This window comes from Macaca fascicularis, chromosome 12 (genome assembly GCF_037993035.2).
Source record: "Macaca fascicularis isolate 582-1 chromosome 12, T2T-MFA8v1.1".
Taxonomy (NCBI): domain Eukaryota; kingdom Metazoa; phylum Chordata; class Mammalia; order Primates; family Cercopithecidae; genus Macaca; species Macaca fascicularis.
Genome location: NC_088386.1, coordinates 69,485,854 through 69,499,203, shown reverse-complemented (window position 1 = coordinate 69,499,203; position 13,350 = coordinate 69,485,854). Strand labels below are relative to the sequence as shown.

The 13,350-nt window shown below is 45.8% G+C and overlaps 1 protein-coding gene across 8 annotated transcripts in view; it reads left to right on the top strand.

The window, feature by feature from the left end:
* Window positions 1-7,842: 7,842 nt before the first annotated feature.
* The window catches only part of SP3 (Sp3 transcription factor), a 55,717-nt gene continuing 50,209 nt past the window's right edge, over window positions 7,843-13,350 (top strand). For 6 of the 8 annotated variants that reach the window (XR_012421242.1, XR_010579926.2, XM_045367276.2 and 3 more), the window contains exons 1-3: window positions 7,843-8,051; window positions 8,666-8,814; window positions 9,330-9,452. Coding sequence is in view for 6 of the 8 variants with exons in the window: in XM_045367276.2 (XP_045223211.1) it covers window positions 8,045-8,051; window positions 8,666-8,814; window positions 9,330-9,452 (279 nt within the window). In the remaining 2 variants the exon portion in view is untranslated. The remainder of the gene's footprint in view (window positions 8,052-8,665; window positions 8,815-9,329; window positions 9,453-13,350) is intronic. The other 2 variants (XM_065525656.1, XM_065525655.1) reach the window with 1 other exon arrangement.

Here is a 13,350-nt window from a genome sequence, read left to right as displayed (position 1 = left end):
TTCATCATCTATTATTGTTTTATAGTTTATGTATACATTGTGCATATATTATATATCAAATGGTTCATAAAAACATTCAAACATATCCTTATGTTTTTGATGGTTGGTTCAACTGGTGAGTACCAGTTTTGTGGCCCCTTTACAATCAGCAGGTCATATTACTAACAGTTTCTCCATTAAAATAAGAAGTCTGAACGTTTAATGCTAAAAGAATCCAAATTCATGGCTTGTTGAAATCAATGTATTGTTCAACAGATATCCATTAATTATCTTCTATTTGCTCAACACTGAAAAATTGTCTCCTTACTCTTTCACTGCACAACATGCCTGCTTTCATAAAGCATAAAAGTCTCACATTTTCCTTTAATATTTGAAATTCCAGTAAGTTAAGTGTCATAGCTTTTAAAAACGTCCCTATGGGACAAAGAGCTGTTTTGTTTTCAAATGATACCTCTCCTTCCTTGGAAATCACTGCTTAAGAACTGTAGAAAAAGAGTAAGATATTGCTTGTGCACAAAGCACTTATGATTTAAATCGTGGTGACAATACTAAATCATGAATTAAGAGTGATATTAAGGGGTATACTATAAGGTTAATGGAAAGTTAGAGATGAGGGAATGACCAATAGCTGGAAGCAGTGGCTTTTTAAATTTTTATTTTTGAGACACGGTCTCTGTCACCAAGGCTGGGGTGCAGTGGCACGATCACAGCTCACTGCAACCTTGACCTTCCCGGGCTCAGGTGATCCTCCTGCCTTAACCTCCAGAGTAGCTGGGACTACAGGTGCACACCACCATGCCCAGCTAATTTTTGTATTTTTTGTAGAGATGAGGTTTTGCCATGATGCTAAGGCTGGTCTCGAATTCCAGAGTGTTGAGATTGGCCACCATGCCTGGCCAGCAGGGGCTTTATGGAAAGAGGTTAAGACTTGAATTGGAGCATGGGGAGGGGAGAAGGAAAATCCTGGCGGCAGAGGGCCAGTAAATTTTCCGTGGTTAGATTGTCTACAGGACAGTGAGGAGTTGGGAGAGATGCCCTGATATGCATTAGATCATTTGAATCACTCAAATTTTTTGAGCCAGGTTAAGGAAGATTAATTTGGTGGTAGACATAGAACAGAAAGGAGCAGGAAAGTCTGGAGGCCTGTCTAGGGCAACAAAAGTGGGCCAGGGCAAAGCATGCTTTGATCCCTTCCAGAAGGAGCTGACTGACCCCCCAGTGATTTCTGAATTCGGAAGACAGTCCTTTGGCAAAGCATCTGATGTATTGTAGGCTTTGTTATTTCTCTTCTCTATTATTTGAATTTGTGTATGTTTATATTTTGGTTCTTGCTCTGTGGCCCAGGATGGAGTGCGGTGGTGCAATCACGGCTCACTGCAGCCTTGACTTCCTGAGCTCAAGGAATCCTCCCATCTCAGCTTCCCAAGTAGCTAGGACTGCAGGCATGCACCCCCATGCCTGGCTAATTAAAAAAATTTTTTTGTAGAGTTGAGGTCTCAGTATGTTGCCTAGGCTAGTCTTGAACTCCTGGGCTCCAGTGTTCCTCCTGCCTTGGCCTCCCGAAGTGCTGGGAGGCATGCGTCACTGTGCCTGGCCTGTATTTTGTTTCTTTTCTTTTTCTTTTTTTTTTTTTGAGACGGAGTCTTGCTCTGTCACCCAGCCTGGAATGCAGTGATGTGATCTCGGCTCACTGCAAGCTCCACCTCCCGGGTTCATACCATTCTCCTGCCTCAGCCTCCTGAGTAGCTGGGACTACAGGCGCCCACCACCATGCCTGGCTAATTTTTTTGTATTTTTATTAGAGACGGGGTTTCACTGTGTTAGCCAATATGGTCTCAATCTCCTGACCTCATGATCCGCCCGCCTCGGCCTCCCAAAGTGCTGGGATTACAGGCGTTAGCCACTGTGCCCGGCCCTATATTTTGTTTCTTAACTGGATATCCACTCCTTGAGGATAGGGACCATGCAGCATCTTGTAGAGCAGGGTTCAATAAATGTGATTTCAATGAACAGGTAGCTGAGAGTGTCTGCAGGAAAACTTGGCAGTCAGCACCTGGTAAGCGGCTGCCTATGGGAGAGGGAAGGGAGATGTGTCAAAGGTAATTTCCCGTATGGGCTTCTGAGAGAATGATGGCCTCACTGTCGCAGACAGAAGCTTCGGAATGGAGGAGGAGCTGGTTGTGTAGAGAAAGCTATGAGTTTAGCTTTAAACATTCTGAGTTTGAGGTGAAAGTGAGACATTCAAAAGGAATTCACAGTGCTTAAAGATATAGAACAAGGCCCGGTGCGGCGGCTCACGCCTGTAATCCCAGCACTTTGGGAGGCTGGGGCAGGTGGATCATTTGCAGTCAGGAGTTTGAGACCAGCCTGGCCAACATGATGAAACCCCGTCTCTACTAAAAATGCAAAAAAATTTAGCTGGGCCCGATGGCGTGCGCCTGTAATCCCAGCTACTCAGGAGGCTGAGGCAGGAGAATCGCTTGAACCCAGGAGGTGGAAACTGCAGTTAGCTGAGATCATGCCAGTGCACTCCAGCCTGACCAAGAGTGAAACTTTGTCTAAAAAAAAAAAAAGGATATAGAACAAGAACTCAGGTGACAGGAGATAACTAGAGGTTTGGGAGTGAGTTTGGAGATGAGGGCTGACATTACAGAACGCTGCGTTCCCAGCTTCTGAAGAAAAGCTCGGGGAACCAAAAACTGAAAAGAAACCCTAAAGTGGCACTGTCTGATATGATAGCTACTAGCCATGTGTGGCCATTCGCATTTAACTTTAATTAAAATAAAAAAAACTTCAGTTCCTCAGTCACACTAGCCACATTTCCAAGTTCCTAATGGTCACATGTGGTTAGTGGCTATGGTAATAGGCAGTGCACACATAGAATATTTCCATCACCACAGGTAGCTTTTTTTATTTTTATTTTTATTTTTTTTTGAGACGGAGTCTCGCTCTGTCTCCCAGGCTGGAGTGCAGGGGCCGGATCTCAGCTCACTGCAAGCTCCGCCTCCCGGGTTCACGCCATTCTCCGGCCTCAGCCTCCCGAGTAGCTGGGACTACAGGCGCCCACCACCTCGCCCAGCTAGTTTTTTGTATTTCTTAGTAGAGACGGGGTTTCACCATGTTAGCCAGGATGATCTCGATCTCCTGACCTCGTGATCCACCCGTCTCGGCCTCCCAAAGTGCTGGGATTACAGGCTTGAGCCACCGCGCCCGGCCAACCACAGGTAGCTTTTTATGGGACTGCACTGTAAAAATACAGAGAAATATATATTTGAGAGAAAACCAGAAAGCTGATAATGTTCAAGGGAGGAGAGAGTGTTAAGGAGGAAATGTTTACAGTGTCAGATGCTGAAATTGGGTGTAGAATTATATTAGGAAGGCAGTAAGAAGACAGCAAGTTACTGAGACTTTGGACAAGGAAAGGGAGGAAAGAAAAAAGATAGTAGCTAGGGACAACCAGTCACATGGAGGATTTTTAAAGATAGGAAGGAATGTTTATCCTTCAAACATAGCTATGTTTGAAGACAAATGGACAAAGGCCTGTGAAGATGGTAAGAGTCCCCAAATCCAAGCCTGCCCTTGCTTCTCTTTGTGGCTGTAGACTCAATTTGACAACAGTCTGTTGGCTATCCATCTCATGGAAGTCCTGCTAGTGCCTCCAGCTCAGCACATCTAAGACCAAATTCATAATGGCCCATCACTTACTCATGCCCTTTTAAAATCCTTTATTTCAGTTCATCTTTCCATTTACTAAAAGCTGGCAAACTTAGTTATATTTGAATTATTCTCTCTTGCCTCCAGCCCTTTGATCAGTTACCTGAGCATACTTACTTATTGCAGTACTTCTTCTATCAGGTACTTTTTTTTTTTTTTAGTTTAAAATAATGCTTAGTTTAAAATAGTATTTCAGGCAAAGAGAACAATATAGAGAATACAATAATAATACACTCAGCCTAGCTTAATTTAAAACTTGCAAATGTAAACAAAGCCCATGGGAAACTCATTCAAATCCCATTCTCTTCATACCAAGGGTAATCACCATTTTAAATTTAGCACATCATTCCTTTGCAATTACAATGTTACTACATATGTATATATCCATATATAGTATAGAATATAATTTGGTACATTTAAAAACTTTATATAAATACAGTAGTAGCGTAATGTTTATCCTTCTATAACTAGCTTTTTTCACACAATATTGAGATTTATCCATGATGGTCATCTCTTTTATTATGGATTGTTCTGTTTATATATTAATGCATATATTATACATACTTATGTGTGTATAGATTATACATATATATGTGTGTATAATTGCATTTTTTATTACAGCTGTTTGGTTGGAATGGAGTGATGTTATGGTGCAGCACTCAGCCATTTTAGGGGGAACTGGAAAAATTATGTTCCTTAAAGGCGGGTAAAAACTGCCAGCAGAGAATTTCCTAAAATTGTTTTGGAAGAAAAAGTATAAATAATATCCAGCACTGTGATTCTCTCCCTGTTAAGCAATTGCAATTTTGGGTTACTATGTAAATGTAGCAGTAGGTGCCACTGAGAGGCAGTTTCTATTAAGAAAGTATTTTAATTAAATTGTATTTCAGCCGGGCTCATGCCTGTAATCCCAGCACTTTAGGAGGCAGAGGCAGGCAGATCACAAGGTCAGCAGTTTGAGACCAGCCTGGCCAACATGGTGAAACCCTGTCTCTACTAAAAATACAAAAATTAGCCAGGCGTGGTGGCGGGCGCCTGTAATCCCAGCTACTGGGGAGGCTGAAGCAGGAGAATTGCTTGAAGCCGGTAGGCAGAGGTTGTAGTGAGCCAAGACCATGCCATTGCACTCCAGCCTGGATGAGAGTGCGACTCCGTCTCAAATAAAAAAAAATTATATTTCATGACTTGACTACAATACTGAAATAGGCAGGAAAAGGTGTTCTTTCAAAAGACTATCTTCATTTCCAGCCATTTTTAAAAGATATTCCATGACAGTAACTCAAGTGTGGTCTAAGAGGGTTCTCTGAATCTGACTAAAGTAGCGAGTGATGCTTTTGGTATATGCATCTTTTGTTGTTAAAAAATTGATACATATTTGTACACATTTACGGGGTACATGTGGTATTTCGATACACGCATACAGTGTTGTAATGATCAAATCAGAGTGTTTAGGGTATCTATCACTTTGGACATTTTTTTTCTGCCCTCTCTCCCCTGTCACCTTGAACGGTTGTCATTTCTTGTGTTGGGAACATTTCAAATCTTCCCTTCTGGTTATTTTGAAATATATAATATATTGCTATTTACTATAGTCACCCTACTGTGCTACTGAACACTAGAACTTATTCCTTCCATCTAACTGTATGTTTGTACCAATTAACCAACCTCTCTTTGTCACCCCACCTCTCTATATGTATCTCTTAAAAGCATCCCATCAAAAGCAGTATAGTTAGTTCAGGTAGGTCATTTAAAAATTTTTTTAGACAGTCTCTGTCTTGCTGGAGTGCAGTGGTGCCATCTCAGCTCACTGCAAACTTCACTTCCCAGGTTCAAGTAATTCTCCTGTGTCAGCCTCTTGAGTAGCCGGGATTACATGTGTGCGCCACCGTGCCTGGTTAATTTTTGTATTTCAAGTTGAGACGGGGTTTCACCATGGCAGTCAGGCTGGTCTCGAACTTCTGACCTCAAGTGATCTGCCGTCCTCGGCCTCCCAAAGTGCTGGGATCACAGGTATGAGCCACCGTGCCCAGCTAGGCTATTTTTTTTTTTTCCGTGTTTTTTTGTTTGTTAAAATGGTCTATGGACGTGCCATCCCCACCCCGCAAAAAAGAAAGAAAAAAGACTTCATGTCTTGTATCATTTGCCAACTGGTATGAATGAAGAAATGAATTTAATTCCTGTGGCCAAATACTTTGCTCTCTAGGTGGCTGGACTAACACTTTGCAAAAATGGTATGGCAATAGTGTAGAACATATCCCCACTCCTGAAAAAACAAACAAACAAAAAATCTGAAAATGCCTGAAATATCCTTTCTAGGGAAAGAGCTACCTTCCACCCAACAGATCCAGGTAGGAACAGAGTGATAATAGTGACTTCCCTTCCTCTCTCCCAGTCTACTTTTCACTTTTCACCTGTCCTGCTCTTCAGGGCACCCATCTCTTTTTCCCTTCCCCCCACCCCAAATCAGGTTATTTTGTGACTTTTATTTCCTTAAAAGTTTTTGTTGTAAAATAGTACACAGGTTATACCATTCAACTTTGAAGTTATTTTTCCAATTAAATGAGACTACAAGGTCTTACTATTAGGAGAGATGAACCTTATTCTTGGACTCAGAATTTTGAGTCTCGTTTCCGCATGTTTGTGGTTTTTAGGTCAATTCCCTAGAAATTCGATCTTTGTACAATTAAGAGCAAAGTAACCATACAATGTTTCTGATCCTGTGAGCATAGGCGGTTAACTGCTTTGGAACTGGGATGCAAACTCGCTATCTCACAAATGGATTACCTATTAAGTTAGTACACACAAAATCTAGTTGAAGTGCTTCACAACCTCATCCACCAGCACATCATCACATATCACACAAAATACAATCATCACAGTAATGGGAAAACTGATTCTTGAGCCAGATTTCTAAAAAAGAGGTATTGTGGACAGTGTTTCCACCTCTTGAATTTAACTTCTTTGTTGGCAACTATACTTGAAGGTAACAGGGAGAGATATCTCTTAGTTGGCAAAACACAGACATAAAACCTCAGCATTTTCCCCCAGGATGACAGCAAGATATCAAGGTTGCCAAAGAAGGAAGGAGTTTTAACCTAATCCAATGAGTGAAACAAGATTTTAAAATACAACAAAAATGTTCCAATGGGGGAAAAAAGGTACTTCACCAGTTCACGACTTTAAAAACGTTGGCAATGGTTGATGGGCTTGTTTCAGGAGATATCTGACTTGGTACCAAGAGGATTAAGAGGCTGGGGATAATACGTTTGTGCAGCAAAATGATTATGTGACTGACTTTTTAAAAAAACAGTATTCTGCCCCATTGGATACATACACATACCACAGGTAAAATGAAATATACTTTTAAGTGCCCGTTTTGGTGCCACTGGCCAAAATTAAAACTCTCCTTCCGTATGTGAGGTGACTTGAAATTTTTTTGCTTTAAATGCCTGCCTTCACGGTACGTGAAAGTGGGAGACCGGTTGGAAAGCTGGGGCTAAGGGGGCTGGGAGCGAGATGGCTGTCTGTGAATCAGAAAGCTGGATGTGTGTGAGAAAAATCCTCCTCCAGCCTCGGAGGGGGTGTCTCCCCTAATACCAGCTCCCTCCCCCCGGGCTCGTGGGGCGGGTCTGGTTTGCTCAGTAGCGGCAGCGGCCGCAGCAGCAGCCCCGGGGCTGAGCGGCGGTGCCCTCCTGGCAGCGCAGGCAAGCGGCGGCTCCAAGAGCGCGAGGCCCTGGGGAAATCCGGCCGAGGCTGCTGCCGGGATGGAGGTAGCCTCCAGTGGAGCCGGAGTCACCGGGGACGAATTTCCTCCCCAGCTCAGCTCCCCTACAGCTTGGCTAGGCCTGCTCCGAGCGCCTGCGAGGTGGAGGAGGCCTGCGCCTCGGGCCTGGCAGCGGCAGCCGGCGAGAGAGGCGGACACAGCGGGGTAACCGGCGAGCCGTAGCCGCTCTCGGAAACCTACGCTGCCACGGCCGCTCATTGTCTCGCCCCTTCCACCCGGGGGGCAAACAGGAAGCGCGCCGCCTGGCACAGCGACGGACGGGCGCCTGGACCAATGAGCACATCCGACGGAGAACACGGCGGCGAATGAGGGCCAAGAAGAGGGGCGGGAGTTCCGGGCAGGCTGTCACCCTCTTCCCCCCTTTTGGGCTGGAGGCTCCACCTTTTGTGTTTCCCGCACAGTCAATCAAAATAGGAAAAAAAAATCCCCGGACCGCTCCGGCCGTGTCCGCCGCCGCTTCCCGCATCCTCTCCCGCCGCCGCCGCCTTCGCTCCTCACCATGTGTAAGGCGGCGGGGAGCCCCGCCTGAGGTGCCCTAAACACACTATGACCGGTACGTAAAGCCGAGAGAGCAACCCTTGCTGCTGCCGCCGCCGCCGCTGCCGCCGACCACAGCCAGCCCGGGGCCGCTGCCGCCGGTCCTGGCCCCGTGTGTGCGACCGAGTGTCTGTGAGAGGCAGAAAGCTGCACTCCCCTGCGCCTCCCTCCCCTCCCCGCCAGCCACCGTCCACCCCCGAAGCCCCAGCAACGCCGTCTCCCCGCCAGGCCCCGGGGCGGGCGGCCCGGTCCGCCGGGAGCGCATCCCCCTGTGTGCGGGCGCGGGCGGGCGTGTGTGAGTGACTGACGGTGCGAGAGGAGCGAGCGCGAGTGAGAGCGAGCGGCGCGAAGGGAAAGGGGAGGAGAGGAGAGGGGGCAGGGGCAGCGCGGGGAGGAGGAGGAGGAGGGAAAGAGGAGGAGGAGGAGGGTTACAGGCAGCGGCGGGCGGGGGCAGCAGCAGGAGGGGAGGAGGGAGCCGCCGCCGCCGCCGCCGCCGCCGGGGGGCGGGTGGGGGAGGGGAAGGGGCCTGGGTCCGGGCTTTGGGAGTAATTTCGCCTCGGCCCGCGGGCCCCCTCCCTCTCCGCCACCCGCCTTCCTCCCCACCCCCACCCCCCCGCGCTGTGCCTGCAGCTCCCGAAAAGCCCGTGAAACAAGAGGAAATGGCTGCCTTGGACGTGGACAGCGGCGGCGGCGGTGGTGGTGGCGGCGGCCACGGCGAGTATCTGCAGCAGCAGCAACAGCACGGAAACGGCGCGGTGGCGGCGGCGGCGGCGGCCCAGGTGAGGAGCGGCTGAGCCCCGGCCCGGCTCCCCCCTTGCGCCGCTTTCTCCTCCCCTCGCCTCTCCCCTCCCTCCTCGCCTCACCCCTCCCTCCTCGCCTCTCCCCTCCCCTCCCCTCCCCTCCCCTCCCCCCGCCTCGGGAGCTGCCCGCCCGAGGCGCCAACGCTCCGACCCCGCCCGCGACGCCCCGCCCCGCCCGCCTGCCGCCTTTTTGTGCGCGTGTGAGTGTGGGCCCCAGCGTGCCCTCTCGGGGGTGGGTTCCGGGCGGAAGGCGGAGGCCCGGCGCGCTAGCCCGCCGCCCGCCTGCCCGCAGACCGGGGAGCCGGGGTTCGTGGAGCGGGGGACGCCAGGCGGGGGCCGGCGGCGGGACCAGGAGGAGGAGGAGAGTGCGGGTTGGCGCTCGCCCGGGCGCAGTCGGCGGGGATCGAGTCGCACTTCCTGTGCGAGCGGCCGCCCGGCCCTAACCGCCACCCCCTCCCCCTGTCTCCCTCTCTGAACCCGCCCATTGGGGGTAGGACACTCAGCCGTCACCGCTCGCTCTGCTGGCCGCTACCTGCAGCAAGATAGGGCCGCCATCGCCGGGCGACGACGAGGAGGAGGCGGCCGCCGCAGCCGGGGCCCCCGCCGCCGCCGGAGCGGTAAGTCCCGCGCGCGGCCCGCCCCCGCTGAGGCCCGGCGCCCGCCATCCGGGGCCCGTAGCGCGCCCGCCCAAAAGGCCTCCCCGGCGCCCGCGCTTCTCCCGAGCCGCACGGGCCGCTGGGCTCCAGGGCGCCCTTTCCTGCTCTTTCGCATCCCTGTTTGGATCTGAAGCCAGCCCAGGCTTTCTCGAAATTGTCACTGCGGCACCTCGCGCAAAATTCTTCACAAAATGAAGTCTGAGAGGGCGGGGGTAGAGGACTCCAAAATGGATGTTTGAGCAATTCCTATCAGTGCTGAAAACTCCTTCGCTGAACACTACAAAATTTTCAAGCACAGCCTATCGGCCATAGATAGTATCAACTAGAAGGAGTGTCTTTAGTTTTTAGTATTTTTGAAACTGGAGCATTTTCTGTTGGAAGTTACAGGATCTTACTGTTTTAAATCATACATTATTTTTAAAAAATGGGGGTTTATTATTTGAATTATCCTTTTGTATGCAGGAGTGAACACTTTTTGCTTTTTTAGTGACCATTCAAAATCGTTGATTTTTAGTTTTTGCAGACTACTTAAATTTGCAGTGAGTTTTTTTTGTAAGGGGCGTAAGTGAAACATTTAGCAGCCTTTGAAATTGGCAAGTTGCTTAGATAGTACTTTATCTTTTGAAATTGAATATGACTATCAGTGTTAGAAAAGTATATGTAAGAAATTGTATTTACATGCATGCTAATACTGCAATACTTACAGTTGAATATGATTGGCAAAAGTATATTTTTGTTTTATTACGACTGCTAGTCAGGTAAGATGTGGTGGGATTCTTTCTGTAGTGTTTTCACAGTGTCCGGGGCAAGGGGAGGAGCTCGCCTGTGTTATGTGAGGGGTTAATACAAATAGGGTAGGAATAGTTTTTAGACTGTTAATTGTGAATTTTACATTTGGATCATCACTGTTGTATTGTGTAGATTTGTTCACCTGTTAAAATAATGAAAACCCTCTCGTGTGTGTGTGTGGGGGGGGGGTAGATCATAGGAATTGATTTGTGGAGTGATATTTTGAATAGTCACTGAAGAAAGAGAAGTTTGGTATTTGGTATAGTCTACAGCAAATGGTTAGTACGTCCAGATTTTTTTTTTTAAGTTAAACCAATGTTAAGCTATTATTGGTAAATAGATTTGTAATTTTAGTGTTTCGTTATAGGGGATGTGAATAGTTTTAATGTCTTTTTTATAAGCAGATTAAGATGTAAAAATGTAAAATTGTATTAGGCATTGTTATTTTTAAATACATTTATGGATTGGTAGGCCTTTATTTCACCTCATTTCAGCTTCACTAAGGGTTGGTAGACCTTTTTTATGAACTGTATCCCTCTAGTTCCTAAGTGCCAAAAGAAATTGACTATCTTAAACTGCATAAGTAAAATTGAAAAGCAGATTGCTTCTACTGATCTTTTTTGTATTTCAAATGGAACAAAATTTTCTTGTAGCTGTAATTTGTAAAGTTTAGGTATCAGTTTACAGATGGGGGAGGGGAGAAGTAAGGAACTATGGGTGAAAAATGTGTATGTACATATATATGTGAGTCTGAGGCCCAAGGATAGAATACTGTCTCCAGCCTTAGCCAGCTGTGGCCGTATGCTTGTAGGGAAGTTTCCGTGCTTCTTTAGCTGCTTCTCTGAATTACCAAATCATTCCTAACAACACATATTTTGCCAGATGAACATGAACTAGAATCAATCTGATAAATCTCAAATCATAATTTGCCAATCATAGTAAAATGAAAATAGTTTTGCCTAAAAAAAAAAAATCCTAAATCATATATTTCTTTATGATGTTTGGTACCTGCGCCCAAGATTTTTCGCTTTGAGTAAAATTGGTAAGACTGGCTTGCGTATATTTGCCTTAGCAAATAGAAAAATCATTTTTCCAGTGCAAATATGAACTTGACATTTTTTCAGCACATCTTAGAAAAGGAAGGAAATTTACGTGAGTTCATGGGCTTAGATAATCTTTTATTACTCAAATGATTCGGAATTATGAGAGGTTATAGCTGTGTTTTTAAATAATTGTATTTTGGAATAATTTTAAATTTATAGAAAAGTTGGAAATACAGAACTGAGAATCGTCTCATACCCTTCATCCAGTTTCCCCTAATGTTAACATCATGATGACACATTTGTCCAAACTAAAAAATGAACATTGGTATGATATTACTAACTAGACTTTGTTTGCATTTCACCAGCTTTTCCACTAATGTCCATTTTCTCTTCTGGGATCCAGTCTAGGATTCCACGTTGCTTATATATTGTGTTTTAACAAGTGGAAATACACATGTACAGATCAACTTTATGCCAGTTTAGCTTGGTATTTTGAGATTAAAAGGGCCTTGAAAAGCCAATCAACTGTGCTGAAGATTGCTTTTAATATTTGGATTTTGAATTTGGAATTTGTCATAAAAGAGGATCCTAGCCAAGGGTGTTTGGTTACCCACAGTACATTGCTGAAGAAGTCTAGTCATAAAGCAGTCTCACATGTAATGTTCTACAATGTGGACTCTGAAAGATGGTTTTATAGCAGCGCTCCTTTGTGCTTAAGTTGTGTGGCTAATTTTAGTAGTAAACCAGGAAATGGAAAAAAGTAGACCTTTGTGCAAGTATTAACTTTGACCAGTTTGCATTTATGTGAACTTGTGGATTTTTAATTTACCTCATTTGCACTTTAGTGTAATAAAATAAGTGACTATTATTTATTTATTTATTTTGAGACGGAGTGTCACTCTGTCCCCCAGGCTGGAGTGCAGTGGCGCGATCTTGGCTCACTGCAAGCTCTGCCTCCCGGGGTTCACGCCATTCTGCCTCAGCCTCCTGAGTAGCTGGGACTACAGGCGTGTGCCACCATGCCCGGCTAATTTTTTTTTTTTTTTTTTTTTGTATTTTTTAATAGAGACGGGGTTTCACCGTGTTAGCTAGGATGGTCTCAATCTCTTGACCTCGTAATCCACCCGCCTCAGCAATCCACCCGCCTCAGCCTCCCAGAGTGCTGGGATTACAGGCATGAGCCACCGCGTTTGGCCTAAAATAAGTGACTATTATGAAAGTGATTGCCTGATTTTTGGTTTAGGTTGTAAATTTAGTGTTCCTTAATATGGCACATAAATGTTGTTGAGCTAAAAAATAAGTAATAGCTTACTTCAAAAAATGTTATTTTGCCATTATTTAAATAAGACCTATGCTGTCGTTGTAACTAATTCATTGGGTAGGGTAATTCTATTTGAAGTCTGTTTCAGTTCTTTTAGTGCTCTTTGAAGATTTTAAGAAACTTGAATATTTGCTCTTAGTTCTTAGTTTGTTTCCACCTCAGCTTCACACTTGTTCTTGTTTCCAATTATGCTCCTTCCTTTCCTGTTTCTGGCTTTCATAAAGGCATTCGTAGGAAATAAGTTAATGATCATTTCCAAATACTATGCAATAGTTGGTGTGAATTTTTTCTTTTTTCGTTTCCACAGGTATATTTGTATGTAGAGAGACTTAGAGTGCCTTAGTTACAATTTCTTACCATACTAATGCCAACATTCATGTTAGTTGGTGTTTTGTTTGTTTTTTGAGAAAGTCTCACTTTGTCTCCCAGTCTGGAGTACAGGTGCACTTTTACAGCTCACTGCAACCTCAACCATTGGGCTCAATTGATCCTCCCACCTCAGCCTCCCTAGTAGCTGAGACTACAGGCACATGCCACCACACTTGGCTAATTTTTGTATTTTTTGTAGGGATGGGGTTTCGCCATGTTGCCTAGGCTGGTCTTGAACTCCTAGACTCAAAGAATCCACCTGCCCATGTTTTGTTTGTTAGTTGTCCAGTAAGAATATTAGGTACTGAGAGAAACACTGGTGGATTTTTAATTTAGT